This window comes from Podarcis vaucheri (genome assembly GCF_965113315.1).
Source record: "Podarcis vaucheri genome assembly, chromosome: 13".
Taxonomy (NCBI): domain Eukaryota; kingdom Metazoa; phylum Chordata; class Lepidosauria; order Squamata; family Lacertidae; genus Podarcis; species Podarcis vaucheri.
In genome coordinates this window covers 13,571,096-13,590,635 of record NC_138751.1, presented here as the reverse complement: position 1 = coordinate 13,590,635, position 19,540 = coordinate 13,571,096, and the positions used below count along the sequence as shown (strand labels likewise).

The window sequence follows — 19,540 nt, the reverse complement described above, 5'->3', positions numbered from 1 at the left end:
GAAAACCACGGGGCTGTCCGGGCTCCATGCAATTGGAGAGGGTGCTTCGGAGCCAAACAGTCAATAGCCCTGGTTAACTCCACATTCCAGCGGGCCACCAGGGAATCAGCTGAAAGGCCATCAACATGGGATAAAGCATCCCCTACCACGCTCTGGATACCATTTGGATCCATTAAATGGTGGGGTGGACCATCCGAATCGGTCCCACCTCCCTGCAGAGGGGATGGGTCACGGAGAAGTCCAGTTGCACCAGGAAGTGATCTGACCATGGCACTTCTTTCGTTTCGCTTTTACTCAGTGGCAGATCACCAACATCCATAGAGTTAAACACCAGGTCCAAGGCGTGTCCGCGGCTATGGGTTGGGCCAGACGTATTTAGGGACAGCCCCATGGAGGCCATGTTTTCCACGAAGTCCCGAGCGGCCCCTTGTAAGGTCGTGTTGGCATGGATATTAAAATCCCCTAGGACAACCAAACTAGGTGTCTCCAGGAGAACATCCGCCATGACCTGAAGCAGCTCGGGCAGGGAATCCTTGGTGCAGCGGGAAGGTCGGTACACCAAAAGGAATCCTGTACTGCTCCTATTGCCCAACTTCCAGAACATGCACTCAGAGAACTGGGTCTTCCCAATAGGACACCTGGTGCAGACGAATGACTTCCTAAAAATCACTGCAACCCCCCCTCCCCGCCCACAAGGCCTGGGTTGCTGTGCGTAAGAGAAACCTGGTGGACAAGCAGTGGCAAGGACAGGCCCATCTGCTTCATCCAACCAAGTCTCTGTTACACATGCCAGGTCAAGTCCTCCATCCATGATCAAGTCATGGATAGCAGTGGTCTTATGAATCATTGACCTGGCATTGCACAGCAGCACCTTCAGGTCATGTGGGTATCCCTTGCTGATTCTAGTATCCATCCAGTCAGGACCAGACCTGGAGGCAGGGATAGTCCTCAAACAACAACTAAACCTGCCTCCTCTGTAACAACATGGTCTGGTCTTAGCGTAACTCCTCCTCCTACCTGTGATCACTGAGATTGGTTGTCCCAGTGCTTCCCCCCCTGTGGAACATGCCCCAGCCATTTTGTTGGCTGGCACCCACTCCCAGTTTAGTTAAAATGCTATCACAATCATGTCAGCAAAGCCAGGGATTATTCAGTCTCTAGTGTTGTTGGGCAAATGTTAGCTCGGGGATAGGAAACCTCTGTCCCATGGGTCAGTCTTGCCCCTCCAGGGAGTCCAAGATGACTCATGAGGCCATATTCTGCAAACCACACCCACCTGTCCATCATCTGATGTAATTGGGTGACATCACCTGATGGGTGGAACAGTGGGGTTCAATCCTGTTGAGGGTCTGCTTTGTCAGCATATTGCCTGAAGATTCAAAGTGCAGCACGAGTTTTAAACAGCCCCATGCTACTTCCGAACCTCCAAAAACTGATAATTTATAGGAATTCCAAACATCCCTGCATTGTACTTTGAAGTCCTGGCAGCTGAAGCTTCAAAGCTGACTTTTTAATAAAGTTCTTAGTGCTAACTTTTTAATAAGGTCCTTGGGAGGCAATGGAAGGAGCTGCTCCTAAGGACCCTGGATGTCCTTGAACAGGCAACAACTTCTCCCCACTTTTGGCTCTCCTAGGGCCAGAGGCCATATAGCCATGGAGATGGATGAGGGAGCCTAGTGGTGCCTCAAGGACTGCCAGAAAATTAGCCAGGGCAATTGGGGACTGGTAATAGGCAGCATTCTCTCCATTCTACAGCCCTTTCCTTATCCTTCCTTGTTCTTCTGCAGCTCTTCTTGCCCCTTCTTCTCCTTCTCACTAGTCACAACTAAAGAGGAAGGTAGGTAGGTTGGGTCACTGGGGGAGGAATGAGGTGAACTGTTTTTTTGGCTCCATTCTTTCTGCCACTATAGCCCTTCAAGGAACAGGCACATTCCCTTCTGGACAAGGACTTTCTGGACAAGCACCCACAACACTTTCACCCATACAGTATATGAGTATTGGCACCTCGTTTTTAAACAAAAGAAAGCATAGATATTGGAGGGGGGAGAATACATGCATAAATGTGAAAAGTGGGAGAAATACATAGAAAAATGTGTACAAATTTTCATGTGAACTTTTTTTAAGGAGAGTTCACGTACTGGTGTGGAAATTGGGGGAGTGAATTTAATACTGGGAAAATGAGCAGCAGAGAAAAATCAACAGATCTATCCATTTCTAGGTTACCCAGAGCATAAGCATACAAGAGTGAAGATCTGATCAGGAAGGAAACCAGGGATCATTTTCTTCCCTTATAATGAGGAGCCCATTGGCTGTTGTTAGGTCGTATTGATGCAGGGTGTCTAAGAGCTGGACTGTCCTTGTTTCAAATGCTAGATTTGCTAAGTTATGCCATAGAGATCCTTGTGCTGTAGTTCCTGTTGACTGAAATCACACACTTGTTTCTGGCTGAAATCACTACTAAGAAGGTTTGTCCATTTCTGTGGACAGGAATCACAGATGGGTGCTGGAATCACACAAGAGTGATCCTGACCTGCTGTATTTATGAGCTAAAGCTGCAGAGACCAAATGGATCGACATGAGCCTTTTTCCTGCTCCCTGCTGCTTGGAGTACCGCAACACACCCAATTTGGGGGGGAATTGATCAGAGCTTCCTGCTGGCAGTTGCTGGAATGGTATAACTTGCAACACTCTCAACTTTTGCACCTGGGTGGAGCACACAAAAGAATAATCAACCGCACCACTGGAGTACCTGTGAGTAAGGCCAAGGAACACACTCTTTCATTACCACATCTAGACCTTGAGAGGATGTGGGAACATTTGAAGTGGGTGGCAACTTTGTGGTTTTGTCTATGTTAATTTATGGTTTTGTCTGTGTTACTAGTGTCTTGCTGCCATCACTTGCTGATTTATATAAATAGTGTTGCTTGGCAATACACAAACATGATCAGGTTTAAGAATTAAGGGCACGTATGATGGAGCTTTGAGGAAGGTGAAGGCTCATTTGCAGAGAGGAGAATAAATTTTACCAACAGCCAGGAAAGAGCATATAGTTTATGGATCCCACATTAGTTAACCTTTGCTCTTCCTGATGTTTCTGAACTACAACGCCTGTCATTCACTGACAACATGGCTGATGGAAGTTGTAGACTAACAACATATGGAGGACCACAGGTTCCCTAACCCTGATCTAATGATCCAAAACTCTCTCTATTTTTAAAATATGTTCTGGAGTTATAAGAAGCATAAAATTTTGGAAGTTCTAAAACAGATTGTATAGGTCTCCTTATCTGCCAACTCACCCATTCTTTTTCCATAAATGACATCCCACAGAGATGTGCCACAACACCTACACTTCTCTGTGCAAAATTGAGTTGATCCAGACATAGCTTAGAAGGTTCATCTTTTCTTGGCCAGCGTACTAACTGGCTGCATGTAGAGGAATGCATACAAGTGAGGGGGGTGGAATTCTGTGATTGTTTTCTATTTAATGTCTTCATCATTGTTCCACTTCAAGGCTATAATCTGCAAGGATGGAAAATGGGACTCATGCAGTAGTGGTCGAGTTTGTTCTCCAGGGAATATCAGAGGTCTGGTTGGTGCAGCTGTTTTTCTGTACCCTACTCCTGCTCTTCTATGCCATCATCCTACCTGGAAATGTCCTCATCATTATGACAATTAGGCATGACCCCCATTTGGGATCCCCCATGTTTTTCTTCTTGGCCAACCTGGCCTTCATGGACATCTGCTACAGCTGTGTCACAACTCCGAAGATCATAGCCAACTTCTTGGCTGGCTGCAGAACCATCTCCTACAGAGACTGCATGGCTCAGCTTTTCTTCATTCATTTCCTCGGTGGGGCAGAGATCATTCTCCTTATTTCCATGGCTGTGGATCGCTATGTGGCCATCTGCCACCCAATGCACTATGTCACTGTGGTGACCAGGGTGGTTTGCTGGACTATGCTGGTGTGTGCATGGGCTGCAGGTTTCATACACTCCATAATCCAGGTCATTCTCATTGCCCCACTGCCTTTTTGTGGCCCCAATGAGTTGGACAACTTCTTTTGTGACATAACCCAGATCATCAAGCTGGCTTGCACCAACACTAATACATTAGAGTTTGTCATGTTTGTTAACAGTGGTCTGGTCACTACTGGATGTTTCATCTTCCTCCTCATCTCTTATGTGGCCCTCCTTGTCAAGTTGAGGAAGGGCTCAAGCCAAGGGAAGAACAAAGCCTCCTCTACATGCATGACCCACATCATCATTATCTTCATTATGTTTGGCCCAGCTATCTATATCTATTGCCGTCCTTTCCATGACCACCCGTTTGACAAGGTGGTGGCCTTTTTCCACACAGTGATCTTCCCTGTGATGAACCCCATGATCTACACACTGAGGAACAGGGAGATCAAAGTTGCTATGTGGAAACTGCTGAAAAAAATACAAAATTTCCAGACAAGTGAAAGATAACTATGGCATAGCATTGCTATATTTGCTTTTATTCTTATGCTTCTTTGCACTTAATCATTATTCATTAGATTTCTTACAAACCCTTTGCTTAGTGAATTCCAAAGACGACAGTAGATTAACAGTACATGTTTTGAAGAGCAAAGAAAAGGACTCTAGAACAACTCTTATTTTAAATACCTCTGCTATATGTAGGCTGTAGAAGCTGTGATACATTGCTCAGGGGGACAGAAGAGGAAAGCAAGTCTTCAAGCACCAGTTAAGTCTATGTCTCATGCAGAAATTATAGCCAAAGACATTTTTGCAAATTTAAAAAATCCATTTGGACAGAAACTTTACCCCTAAAAAAGAGCACATGGCCTGGAAAAAGAGGAGACATAGCAACCCTAACTGAGAATATAGATTCAGACAATACATTTAAAGCACGTTCAGCACACATCTACAGCACATGACTTCCTCCGAAGAATCCTGAGAACTGTAGTTTGTTATGGATGATAGGAACTGTAGATCTGTGAGGTGGAACTAGAGCTCCCAGGAAGCTACAGTATGTACTTTAAACCTGAAGAAATGTGAGCTTTGCATTCAAGTTTAATTCTAGTTTTTACACCATCATCATCAGGCTGGGAGAACCGCCACATTTGCAAAAGTACAACTATAAAATGCAAAATAGTCCTAGGGGAAGGCAGCCCCCCCCCCAACCCCAACCCCCGCTGAATAAGTACTGAGCATGTTCACCAGCCAAGGGATTCTGAATTCCTTTTTGAGTGGAAAGGGGGAAGAATGGATTATCCTGAAATAAGGCATGGCTAGTTGAAACAGTGCACAAATGGTTGTGAATTTTTCTCCATGGACACGCTCTTCTGCCTTATTCCTTGGATAAATGGTTGTTGGACTGGGGCCCAGATCAAGGCCTACTGCTTCACCATTTCCATTCCCATCCCAGAGGTCACCTGCACTCTCACTCTCTTTGATGCACAATGCAAACTTTTTTAATGAGCTCCCTTAAGACTAATAGCTGGGGTGTCTCTGCCTTGAGTCTCTGGAGCTCTTACTATGGCAGCTTCCAGTGTCTGTGTGCCAAGGCCTTTAGATGAGCAGGGAAGTATTTTGTTCTTCCCAAAGAGGAAAAGAATGTGACCCTTTTCACTGCCCTTTACCCCAGAGGAAGAATAAGGAATTCGTTCTTTTTTCTTTCCTTCCTCACAGTGTTCAGATGTTAGTTATTATTTTCTCAGGTTTCAGGGCTAGATCTTCAACAATCAAAAGCATTTTGTCCTCACTCACGCATCCCTGATCACACATACATTATGTGTTAACTCATGTGTAAGCCCATGCTGCCACAGAAGTGTGATATGAGCAAGATCTTGGGCCCACAGTTTTGCCACAAGGCAGGGGTGTTGAAGTGCACTTCAGCTATGTTAGTCAGAGATAAAACAAAGAAAGCAAGGCAAGCTGTTGATCATTATTGTTCTGTTTCCAAGCAGTCTCCCACTGTCCATGCAAGGAGATGGACAAGAAGCTCAGAACAAAAACATGTTACAATTTTTTAACCCTCAGATAGTACCCACCCTTGTAAGAGAAAAGCTACCCCCCAAATGGCAGCTTTAAATAGCACAAAAAGGGTTGTACCTGTAAATCAGGTCATGCTCAGAGTTCATGTTTCTCCAGCATATTTACGAGTCTGTTAACTAAGATGCCTGCAATACCTGCTATTTGCCTTTTCCAAACCAGTTTGAGATACCCTTTGAAATAGTGAATACATTGACTCCAGAATCCATTATCAAGAACCTGTTGCATTCATACAGAGATAGCTGCTCTTTGGGCAAGTCTGTGGGGATAGTTATCAATACTTGTTAATCCAGAGGGGAACCTCGGGAAGGATTTCCTGCTATGTGGCTGGAGGAGTCTCGATGCTCACTAGGGGTTAAACATGGCTGTTGTATTGCTCTGTTCTCAGCTCAGGTTTTACTGGTAAAAGTGATATTTCATTAATTTTTCCATAACAGTTACAAGCTGGTCACTGAGGATATGTGCACCATATATTTTTTAAAGTACATTTAAAGCACATTTCTCCCCTCAATGAATAATGGGCCCTGTAGAACAGGGAATAAGTTGTGATTCGAGGACACACACACACCCCTTGCTTGGGGATAAGAAAGACACAAGGACACAGTATATTAGGTTAATGGGCTAGAAAAGGTCACAACTTTATTGATTACAGCATGCGAGAGGTATTGGCTTAGGCATTGGATAAACAGCAGAGCTTGACTCCACCCCCTCAGGGTTGGGTGAGTCTAACAAGGGTTAACCACCAGTAAGGGGAGCCTGTTGATGCAAATACAACTGTAAGCTCTCCCCTGATGTCACCGGGGGTCGTGCCATGGCCCCCAGCCACCAGCAGGGCATCAGACAGGATCCACGACCGCCAGATTCTTTTAACGGAATACCCATAAAGTGAAGGGGTAGGCGATGGCCACACCCTGCCCTTCCATACACCAACAACATATTCCAATGCCTAACCGTGAATACCAGAAAGTTGTGACGATTTGCTACGAGGTAGGCGAAAAACCAAGTGGCCGGTACCAATTTGCCAATTGGGTAAAAATTCCTACAGGCCCCTTGGGCAACCAAGACGACCAACCAGAGGTCCATAGTAAGGTCAAGCACGAAGCGATGAACTAAAGGGAAGGGTGGGTGGGTGGGTGACCCGTTGAAACCTGGCAGCGCAATGAGGGGAAAGAGCTGCTGTGGCTGCATTTGAGCAGCTAAACCCCACCCCCGAGCTTCCCTCCAATTGGAAGACTGACCGGGAAGCATGGCGAAGTAGCAATGACGGCAAGCAGGGGCCGGAACGCCCCCTGCGAAGTGCGGGAACGGCTACAGATCACAACCCCTCCTCTCCGGGAGGAGGAGAGGCTTTACTGAGAGCTGTAACTGTGAGGAGTAACAGTGCCCCAAATTATTTGTGGGAAACAATGTGCTTTGAATGTACTTTAAAGGTATAGTGTGTATGTAGCCAGAGTCCCCATTAAGGATAAAGATAAATTGGCATATTATTTCAAAGCATCAAAATGACATTGGAATGTCAAATGGCTTATAGATGCCTTGACTGTGTAAAATGTGTGGATCTGGAATTACACCTTTTTATCTCCTTCAAAAATAACCATACTCTTGGGTAAACAAAACTCTGATCTACATAGATCTTCAAGGTAAGATTCTGGAGGCAGAACATGGAATCATTTAAATGTAGTGGTCTAGTATTTGTTGATATAGATTTAATGGAAGGGCAACAATGATTCCCCATTTCCCCACAGACCAAATGGTTTAAGGCTAGGCACATTTTCAGAGCAGTGAACATTTGATCTACCACTCAGAGGTCTGTGTTTTGGGTACATGGGTACATGCATGTTCCTAGTGACATATGTAACAGGGTTGCCAGATTACCTGAGCACCTGGGTAATGATATAGCCACAAAATGTCTTGATAATATTAATATCATATACAACCTTCCTTCCTTCTTTGAAGATTAATAGAATTGGAGATCATTCAATTGGTTGAGTGCACACGCACAGTTTGGAGATTACCCTGTTTTTGATCCCTTGCCACTTACCCAAGAAACCAAATGAGAAGTCAAACCAACAAGTGATGCACCCCTGAGGACAGCTGTGTATCACATCCCTTAGTGACAAAGTATTGTTTCTTCTCTAGCACCATTGGAGCAGATAACACACCAACTAATGCAGTCAAGCAGATATATCATACACATAGATATTGTCATCCCCATACCAGTCACAGGCAGAAGAAGGAACTGGATCAAGCAGCTCAATGCTGATGCTGATCAGGACAGAAGAAGTTGCTGTAGCAACCTCAAGGAATTTCTGTTGGATTTTGGAGGTGGGTGAGAAACCACTTGAGGATGTATTGCATTTTTCCAGAAGGCAGGTGTGAAACAATGGGAAGAATGACATATTGCAAACATCTCCAAGAAGCTCTCCAGCCATTTCCATCAACTAATCTTCTCTTTCCCATTCTCTAACTCCAGCACTCCAAATGCCTTTTGGTGGATAGATTGCTGAGTAGTGTGAGGACTGGTCAGCATTATTATCGTGTAATTGTCCACCCAGAACACTGAAGACTACAAACTATACCCAGTTTCTGATATGATGGGCCTCTAAATCCTAGGGAACAGCTGTGGGAGAGGTCTACTGCACTTGTGTTACATTTGAGAAATTAGAACTGTCATTCTACATCAGAAAGCAGCTACATACCCATGGCAGTTTATTCAATTTTCCTGATGTTTCCCTGTTAATTTCTGCATGTAATTAGAGCTTTCACATGACATAAAAGCCACTTCAAGAACTATAGGGGAATATAGTGAATATTTAGTGCTCATTTCCATATTAGGCAGCCCTGTTTCGGGAAGCTTTTAATGTTTGATGTATTATAGTATTTTAATATTCTTTTGGAAGCCGCCCAGAGTGGCTGGGGAAGCCCAGCCAGATGGGCGGGGTATAAATAATAAATTATTATTATTATTATTATTATTATTATTATTATTATTATTATTATTTGCAAATGATTTTTTTCTGGAAAGGAATAACATGGAAACTAGGACTAAATGGTACTATAGTTCTGGAAGTGATATTTGCATCATGTGAATGTAGAAATTAACAGTTCGCGAAATGGGAAAATGGAATAAACTGCAGTGTGATTTCAGCTTGTGACATCAAGCTGAGCACTTTGTCTTCTTATGGTGACTAACCAGATGTTACTTTGGAAAGGAATCACAAAATAGGGGAAGCTAATGCATCTGACCTATTAATAATTCAATCAGAGCAACACACAATATTAAGTTAAGTCTTTGCACAACAAAAAAGAAGTGGATACACTTCCGTAATGAAGATAGACAATGGATCTATCATATCGACCTTTGTGTGTGTGCACAGTCCTGTGATGCAGTCTCAGTCAAACACCCTGCCAGTGGAGCTGATGCTAAATGAAACCACTGTGTAAGGGCACAATGCAGCTACTTATTTCTTCTCCATGGGCTCTTCTCTGTGGTAAATTCTCCTTGGAATCTCCTTCTGCAGCAGAACTGGAGTACCCAAATGGGTAGTTCTTCAGATATTCCACAAATTTAGATTGTATTTTGGAAAGTGGTCTGCTTCTTAGGAAGATAGATAGTTGGAAAGATGGTGTGTGTGTGTGTGTGTGTGTGTGTGTGTGTGTGTGTGTGTGTTGAAGGAGGACAATATATTTTAGAGGAGCTGCATTGATGGGGAAGGTTCATAGCCCACTAGTAGAGCATCTGCTTTCCATTTAGAAGGTCCCAGGTTCAGTCCAAGTAGGAGCGTGAATTTTATCCTCTAAAACTCTGAAAAACCACTGCCAGTCAGTGTAAACTATACTGAGCTATATGAACTAATAGTCTGACTCAATATAGTCTGACTCAGCTTGCTGTTTCCCTAAAAGAGGTGTGTGTGTGCACTACAGCCCTTCAGAGATCTGTTGAGCTCCCACTCCCATCAGCTCCAGCTAGCTTGGACAATGGTCACGGGCAAGGAGCTGGACTCTGTAGGGCCACAAGTTCTCAACTCCTGGTACAGATAATACTGAGTTGGATAGAGGAATGGACTTAGTATATGTCATCTTCCTATGACTAATGTATGAACAATTAGGATTGGGGTCCCAGGACCTAGTCAAGAATACAGTGATACCTCAGATTACAGACACTTCAGGTTACAGACGCTTCAGGTTACAGACTCCGCTAACCCAGAAATAGTACCTCGGGTTAAGAACTTTGCTTCAGGATGAGAACAGAAATTGTGTGGCAGTGGCACGGTGGCAGCAGGAGGCCCCATTAGCTAAAGTGGTACCTCAGGTTAAGAACAGTTTCAGGTTAAGAACGGACCTCCAGAATGAATTAGGTTCTTAACCCGAGGTACCACTGTAATGGCAGCTGACACATAGCTATACCCTTTGCTAAGGCTATAATGGAAGTATCTCATTACCACCTTTTTCTCCCTTTCCAGTTTTTACAGTGATTTGCAAGAAGACAATGGCATGGGGAAACCAGACAATGGTGACTGAGTTTGTCCTGCTAGGCCTCTCTGAAACTTGGGAGGTCCAATTGGTCTTCTTTGTCTTCTTCCTCCTCCTCTACATGGCTACTTTCTTCATCAACATTCTCACCCTCTCAGCTATTTTCAGATGTCGCCATCTTTCAGACTCACCCATGTTCTTTCTCCTGGCTCATTTGGCTTTCCTGGACCTCTGCCTGTCCTCCTTTGCCACTCCAAGATCTCTTTTTGATTTCCTTGCCCAACACCATGTCATTTCCTTCCATGGCTGCATGGCACAAATCTTTTTTCTTCATCTCTTTGGAGGCAGTGAGATGCTCCTGCTGGTAGCCATGGCAATTGACCGGTACGTGGCCATCTCCCATCCTCTCCATTATGCCACACTCATGAATCGGCGGCATTGCATGGGGCTTGTGCTAGCCTGCTGGACTGGTGGGCTCCTCCACACCACTGTGCAATTGGTTTTTACAATTAAGGCACCTTTCTGTGGGCCCAATCTTGTGCACAATTTCTTCTGTGACCTCCCCTTTGTCATCAAGTTGGCCTGCACTGACATCTACCCCCTGGAGGTCATGATGGTCACCAACAGTGGCATTTTGTCACTGGTGTCTTTCATTGCTCTGCTTCTCTCGTATGGATTCATTCTTCATACCATCTGTTCCATGCACCACTCTAAAAGGACCACAAAGACTGCTTCCACATGTACCTCTCACCTCATTGTGGTCACCATGTACTTTGGGCCCTGTATTGTTATTTACCTGCAGCCATACAGTCAATTCATGGCTGATAAAGTGCTCTGCATCTTCTACACCTGTTTCACCCCCTTGCTGAACCCAACTATCTATGCTTTGAAGAACAAGGAGATGAAGGTTGCTATGGGAAGCCTGCTGGCAAGGCTTTCTGGGAAGGTTTCCACTCAAGGCCAGCCCTATCATTAGTCAGCATGAGATGGCCACCTCGGGCAGCTTATTTTGGTTGTCACAAAAGAGGCAAAATCAATAGTTATTGAATTTACTGCTCACAGTGTGGAGAACCCAAGTATCTATGCATTAAAAAACAAAGAAATCATAGAATCATAGAGTTGGAAGAGACCACAAGGGCCATCGAGTCCAACCCCCTGCCAAGCAGGAAACAACAGACTGCCAATGACAGATGAAGGCTGTCATTGGCAGTCTGTTGGCAAATATTTCTGCACAGGTCTCCACTTAGGGATGAACCTACCACTAGGCAGCAGAAGGCAATTCTTGAAATTGAATTTGGGTGTCACGAAAGAGCAACAAATTTAATTTACTGATCTTCTTGCATTTAAACATGGGGTGGAGAAAGCAGTTAGAGAGAAGTTTCTTCTCCTTAGTCTAGAACCCGGGCTCATACAGTGGAGCTGAAAATGAAGTGCTTCCTTACACAGCACACAGCTGATGGGTGGGGAAGCTAAGTTTTTTAAAGTCTTTTTAAGAAACCTCATTCAACATTAGCTCCACCCACCCCTAAACTGATTTGTGCCTGGATGTAGACCAGATGTTCTCTGGGTAGCCTCAGGTCAAATGGGGTGCTGTGTGCCACCCTAGGATTTCTTTGATTTTCTACCTCAGCTACCAAAATAGCTTGACCAGCCACTGGTACACAAAGACCTATGCAGCTTGGGGACCAGGGTACCGGAAAGACCAGCACACCCCTTATTTACTATGCCAGGGCATCATCTTATCAGGAGGTCCTGAATATTGTTTTTAATCCAATCAGTATTTATTGATGTTTTAATAAATATTCTATTCTCCTTTACATCTACAGGTGTGGCAGTTGATGTGCTAGACCAGTGTCTGGCTTTGGTAATAGACTGGATGAGAGCCAGTAAGCTGAACCTCAATCCAGATAAGACAGAGGTACTGTTAGTAGGTGGTTCCCTAGACAGGATGGATGGGAGACTGCTTCCTTTGGGGGGGGGATTACTCTCCCTGTGAAGGAGCAGAGACATAACTTGATGGTGCAGGCAATAATCCTTAGCTCACTCCTATTTTTCTGTGTTTACCAAATTGATTTATTGAAAAATCCATTGCACTGGTTTACTGTAATCACGTCATCATTATGTACTATAATTTATTTTTTACCTGCACCATAATTTATTTTTTACCTACCTATTTTTTGTCAGTCATGTCATGTTTTATTATTTATATGTGTACAATTTTGTAACAGAAAAAGAAAATAGAAGGGGGAAAGTATAAACAAAAATCTTATTGCTGATCTTGTTGTCTACTGAAAACCCTGTAAACCTTCCACCCCTTCCTGGGTGGGCTACCTTTCCAGGTCTGCCCCTTATTTCCCTCTACAGCAAATTTAGAAATTACCTTCTTGACCCACTGGACCCATTATTGCTCTCATCCGCTCAATCTGCAGATGTCTTCACATGCAGTGGGTAACAAGTCCCTAGTTTACTAAGAACTTAAGACTGATTGGCTACCCACAATTGATTTAGCCAGCTGGCTTGTCTTGGCTTGACTGAGAGGTGATTGTGACCAGGAAGGCAGTGATCAAACTGAAACAAGAAAGAGACAATGGTGGGATTGGAGGGAGGGGAGGAAAGAGAGGAAGAGGAAAGAGAATGAGTGAGAAGAATTTAACATGTCTTCTTGAGTGATCTTGCTGGTGCAGAAGTGGAAGAGCCAGGAGTCTTTTTGGACGTCAAGTGGGAGGCCTCCCATCACCAGCCATGAGGGGGAAGCAGTGCCAGCACAGACCTGAAGGCCCAGCCCATGCACAGCTCATCTCCCTGTGGTTCTGAAAGGGAGCCTTGGCAAGGGAGCCTGTTGTAGGGCTACTGGGATGCACCCCCTCAGAAATCTGGGGTCAGAGAAGCCACCCCGGAGCTCCACACCACACAATGCCTCTGATTGATTGACTTTAGCCCAGATGTCACACCCTTCCATTGTCTCTCAAGACAAGTCAATGTCATCAAGTAAGTGAAACCAGTGGACAACACTTGAGGATATAGAAATTGATGCCGTTGCTATAGGGGCATTAGCATTAATGAAAAAGAAGCTCCTCCCCTAATTAGAGGTGGATATCATTCCATTGGGATAGGTGGTAAAATCACACACATTTGGGACAGGGAAAGAAAATCACACCCCTATTTATCCCCCCTTTTTACCTCTTACCATCTACCCAGAAAACCAGACCTGAAGTCAAGCCAATGCACAATGCATCCTTGAGGGCAGCTGCGTAAATCTTGCTTTAGTGACAAAAGTATTACTCCCCCCCCCCCGCTCTGTAAGAACAGATAAGGCACCAACTAAAGCAGCCCCCGGGGGGGATGAGCAATTAATTACACACACATACCACTGTCTCTTGATTTGCTCTTTAGCCTGCCTTTCAAGCAGAGATCACATCCACATAGATAACTCATCCGCACACCACTCATAGGCAGAAGACGAAACTGAATCAAACAGCTCCATGCTGATGCTGAGCTGAAGAGAAGAAGTTGCTCCAGAAAACTTCAAAGAATCTCTGCTGGGGTTTGCAGGTGGGTGATATAGACCATTTGAGGGGGTGTTAGATTTGTCCAAAGGCAGGTGCCTTTGGGAAGAACGACACATTGCAGACTCCTTCAAGGAGCTCTTCAGCAGTTTCTGTCACCTAAACTTCTCATTTCCAACTCCAGCACCCCACATGCCTTTTGGTGGTTGAATTACTGATGGAATATGGGGCAATGTGGGAACTGGTCAGCATTGTTACGACATACTCATTCATCTAGAAGACTAGAGAATATATATTACATTGAGTACAGGGGTGACATGCCTCTGATTCCTGGGGAACAGCAGCGGGAGAGGGCTTATTACATTCATGTCCTTTTTGTGGGTTTCCCATAGGTGCCATCAGAAGGCAAAGCACTCAGTTATATGGGCACAGCCTGATCAATAATGGTTTGGGTCCGGCATGTTGTTGGAATCCTGAGGTTAGGGAACTGGTGCTCCCTGCAAAGCGAAATATAAGATCTTAAGAAATCAGAGCTACCATTCCAGATCAGACTGTGGCTTGTATATGCATGTTTATTCCACTTTCCCAACAGTTCCCTAAGTGTTATTTTTCACATTACATTTGAGCTTTCAAATGATGCAAAATCCACTTCCAAAATTATAGAGAAATATAGCCTAGGTTTAGCACTTATTTCAATACTATTTCCAATGATTTATTTTTCCCTTGGCAGCAAATAACATAGAAATTAGCATTAAAGTTTGTGCCATATTCTAGTGTAGGTCTGAAAGTCCCTTTTGCAATGTATGAAAACTCAAAGATAATGTGAAAATTAACATTTAGAGAAATATTGGAAAACGTGACCATCTAGATGAGGACTCCGTTTTCCGACAGTGCCTAACAAGATGCTCCTTTGTAAGAGAATAACAAAATAAGACATGATAATGCATCTGAACCTGTTAATGATTCTGCCAGTTTGTTTCTGCCTCTGAACATGGTGTCATGGATAGAAGTCATTGAGATACGTGTGTGTGTGTGTGTGTGTGAATATAAGTTTTATTACCTTCTCTTCTAGTCTATTCTATTCTTACTGAATATCACAATATTCTGAGACAATAACTCCTAGGGTATGACCGGCCTAGCTAGTTCTTCTTACTTCGAGCAGCAGAACACAATAGTTGTAACATCTGTAATGCTGTCTAATAGTGATCTTGGCACCAACAGCGCTGTAGCCCAAACAGGGCTGCTGAGGAAGAAGAGTGTATCAGCATCCTCAATGGAACCCCAAGGTTAACAGAAGTGCCACAAATAAAATAGGGAAGCGCCAATGAAGCTGAAAGGGGAAACAGATGAAATAACGTACTTCTGGAGGCCATGATGGCCACCGGCTTGGATGGCTTTAAAAGAGCATTCGATGCATTCATGGAGGACAGGGCTATCAGAGGCTGCAAGTCATGATGGCTATCGTCTGCCTCCATGGTCAGAGTCAATATGCTTCTTCATACTAGTTGCTGGAAGCCACGACAGGGGAGAATGCTCTTGTGCTCAGGTTCTGCTTACAGGTTTCCCGCAGGAATTTGGTTGGCCACTGTGAGAACAGGGTGATTGTTGTAACTCTACTTACACTTCATGTGCAAGGAACCATGGAATGGGTGAGGAAGAGAAAGACCAGGGCTTCAGCTCACCAGCTCACATTTCTCTTAAAAAAGAGGTGGAGGGTGACAACTAAAATCCTAACATGTAGTCACTGCCACACACCCTGGTGGTGGAGCTGCCGCTAAGTAAAGAGCTGTGGAGGTCACCATGCGGCTTATGCTTTCTTCTCCACAGTTTTCTCTGAATGGTGACTTCTTCTTAGAATATCCCCTAATCTCTGCTGCACCAGATCTAAAGAACCCAAAGGGATTGTGCTCCAGGCAGTGCTATTTTTCTAGAAAAAGAGGTGCTGGAATTCACCATGAACTCACTCTTTCTCTTAGAATGGCAATGACACCCATTGTCATTGTTCTGGAACACACCTGTGAGGTGCCAGAACTGAGTTCCAGCAAGTTCCCTCTGTTTACAGTTTTTTTGGAAAGTGGTCTGCTTCTTAGGAAGATGGGTAATTAGGGAATTGGGGTGCATACATGAAACTATGGACACAAGGGCAATGTATTTTAGATGAGCTGATAAGATGAAGGGTCATAGCTCAGCTGTAGAAAGTTCAAGGTTCAATCTCCAGCATTCTTCCTTTGTCAAAAACCCTGAAGTACTACAGCAAGTTACTACAGACTATACTGAGTTAAATGGACCAATGATCTGACTTGAAATAAGGCAGCTTGCTCTCATCTTAAAAGGTAGGCCTCTCAGGGGGCGGGACTCCAACTCCCATCAGCTCCAGCCAGCATGCTCAGTTTTTGGGATGATGATGTGAGGTGAATAACACCAACATCTGAAGAGCTACAGGTTCCCCATCCCTTGTGAAGACAATAGTGAGCTAGATGAAGTGATGGTCTGACTCATTATAAGTCACCTACATATGTTCCTGGGATAATGCATGAAGCACTAGGCTAGGAATCCCAGGACTCAGTCAAGAATAATGTCAGATGATACAAAGGCACACCCTTTGCTGATTTAACCGAAGACTGCGATGGAAGTATCTCATTATTGTCTCCTTTCTCCCTTCCAAATTTTCACAGTGATACGCAAGTACTGTAAGGAATGTCAACAAACCAGACAATGGTGACTGAGTTCCTCCTGCTGGGCCTCTCTGAAACCTGGGAAGTCCAAATCTTCTTATTTGTTTTATTCCTTCTCCTCTACATGGCTACATTATTCACCAACATTCTCATCCTCTCAGCAATTTTCAAGGATCACCATCTTTCAGACTCACCCATGTTCTTTCTTCTGGGTAACCTGGCTTTCCTGGACCTTTGCATGTCTTCCTTTTCCACCCCAAATCTCTTTGATTTTCTTTCCGAACACCATGCCATTTCCTTCCATGGCTGCATGGCACAAATCTTCTTTCTCCATCTCTTTGCAGGCAGTGAGATGCTCCTGCTGATAGCCATGGCCTATGACCGGTATGTGGCCATTGCCCATCCTCTCCGTTATACCTCACTTATGAGCCGGTGGCATTGCATGGGGCTTGTGCTAGCCTCCTGGGCTTGTGGGCTCCTACATGCCACTGTGCAATTGGGTTTTATCATTAATGCACCTTTCTGTGGGCCCAATCAGGTGGACAGTTTCTTCTGTGACCTCCCCTTGATCATCACGTTGGCCTGCACTGACACCTACCCCCTGGAAGTCATGATGATCACCAACAGTGGCATTATGTCACTGGTGACTTTTGTTGGCTTACTTCTCTCCTACGGATTCATTCTCTACACAATCCGCTCTCGGGGGGCATCTGAAAGGAGCACCAAGGCTGCTTCCACATGTACCTCTCATCTCATTGTGGTCACCATGTACTTTGGGCCCATTATGTTTATTTACCTGCGTCCGTATGCCCGGTTCATGATTGATAAAGTGCTCTCTGTCTTCTACATGTCTGTCACCCCCTTGCTGAACCCAACTATCTATGCTTTGAAGAACAAGGAGATGAAGGCTGCCCTTGGAAATCTGTTGGCAAGGCTTTCTGGGCAGGTTTCCACTCATTGATGGCCCTACTGTTAGGCAGCTTGAGGCAGCCACCTCTAGCAACTGATTTTGATTGTCACAACAGAGCAGTAAATTGTTTTAGTTGTTTATTTTACTGTTCCTGTTGCATTTATACATGATGTGGAGAAAGTGTATAGGGTCCATTTTTTCTCTCCTTCTCCTGTAATTGTAGAACTTGGGCTTATCTGATCAATGAGGAAAGGAAGTGCTTCTTGGCACAGCAACCAATTGAACAATAGATTTTGCTACTACAAGGGATGGCCACCACTTTGGGTCGGCTTCCGGAGGCGGCGCGCTCAGCAATGGCGGTCCTCTTCAGTTGCTGAAGAGGGGCTCCGCGGAAAAGGGTCGTGCGCTGCGGCACAGCGACGACCCACTTAGAGAAACCACGGGTAGAGTGAGCCTGTGGCCGTGGGGTTCGGCGGGCACCAGAAGCGACCTCGGAAACGCAGAAGAGACCCCGTAAGGGGTATCGGAACGTGGAGGGGGTAGCGGTGCTGTGAATCCATCGCTCTTTCCGCGGAAGTGAAGCCGCGCGGCTGCTGCTGATCAGCGCTGACCTTTCTTCCTCAAACAACTGAACTGAAACAACTTACTCGTGAGTAAGAAACTCGAGGCTCTATTTGAATTCAATTTGGTGAAATCTGGCTGAAAGCGGGAGACGCTAAAAAGGAAGTCAGTCTTCCGGCTCTGTTTAAAGTGTCGAGCAAAGACTCTTCTAAAGCGGAAGCATTGAAAGGAGGTTAAAAGAAGCTGGAATTTACTTTGCAAATTCGGTCTAGACTGTCTAAAACTCAAAAAAAGTTATAACAGCTTTGTAAGTGGATAAAGACTGTGGTCCCTCTTTCTATTTACCTGTGGATTACAAAGTTACGAAACCTGGCTCTCGATCTGCCTGGATACAAGTAGCATCGGACTGCGGTAACTGTATATAAAATATAAAGCTATATTGGGCTACTTTGTACTTGGGAAAAAAAAGGAACTGTTGCATGCACCTTTGTTAAGAACTTTTATTCTCTGCAGTTAAAATTGAATGGAGGGTTCCCCCCCTGTTCTGGACGTTATCTAATTCTTTTTTTGTGGGAACTTAATGGTGGAAACTCTTTATCCTTCTTTCCTAATTTTTTTGGGGAGCTCCCCCTACTGGATTGTAGAATTATTTGTCTCTGAGAACTGCTGGTTTTTTATATCTGGATGTTTACTTTTTTTTGGATTGTTTCCCATGGGATTTACAATTTGACCTTGATCCAGGGACAGCTGTGGAATGAGTGGAGCACCAAAAACAAGGGCTGGAAAGAAAGCAAAACAAACTGAACTCTTGCAAACAACTTTGCCTGTACAGCCACGTAGATCGTCTGTTCCAATTGTGACAGGTCTGCAAGTAGGACAACCTATACAGCCACCTCTTGGGGAGATGGCTGCTGGAGGGTTAGACCCTGTCTCTAAAGAAATATTGGACCAACTGGCAGCATTGAATAAGAAAGCTGATGAACAAGCAGCTAGATTTGATGAACAATCTGCTAAATTTGACCAGGTGACAGCCTCTATTAATAAATTGACAGACCAGGTCACTAAGAATACACAGGCAATAGGTAATATTAAAAAGACTACAACAGAAAACCAAAAATTAGTTGAAGAAGTAAACACAAAAGCAGACGGAAATAAAAAGAGGATAGAGGAATTAAGAGGGGAGGTGAGACCACTGAGTAGACAGGTTACTGAACAGCAAGCATACCTGTCCCTGGCAGAATTGAAAAACAGGGAAAGCAATCTCAGGCTGAGAAATATCCCAGAATCAGAAAAAGAGGACTTGATTGGCTTCTTGACAACAGAAATATCCAAATTCTGGGGATTGGCAGAAGAGAAGGACTTTAAAATCGTCACCGC

General features: G+C 44.5%; 1 protein-coding gene across 1 annotated transcript; it reads left to right on the top strand.

Annotated features, from left to right (window-relative positions):
• Nucleotides 1–3,530: 3,530 nt before the first annotated feature.
• Nucleotides 3,531–4,472, top strand: LOC309516887 (olfactory receptor 4N2-like; the record flags this gene model as incomplete). The annotated part of the gene is made up of 1 exon (XM_082195843.1): nucleotides 3,531–4,472. The coding sequence occupies one exon, from the start codon at nucleotides 3,531–3,533 to the stop codon at nucleotides 4,470–4,472; it is 942 nt and encodes a 313-aa protein (XP_082051969.1).
• Between the last annotated feature and the right edge of the window lie 15,068 nt (nucleotides 4,473–19,540).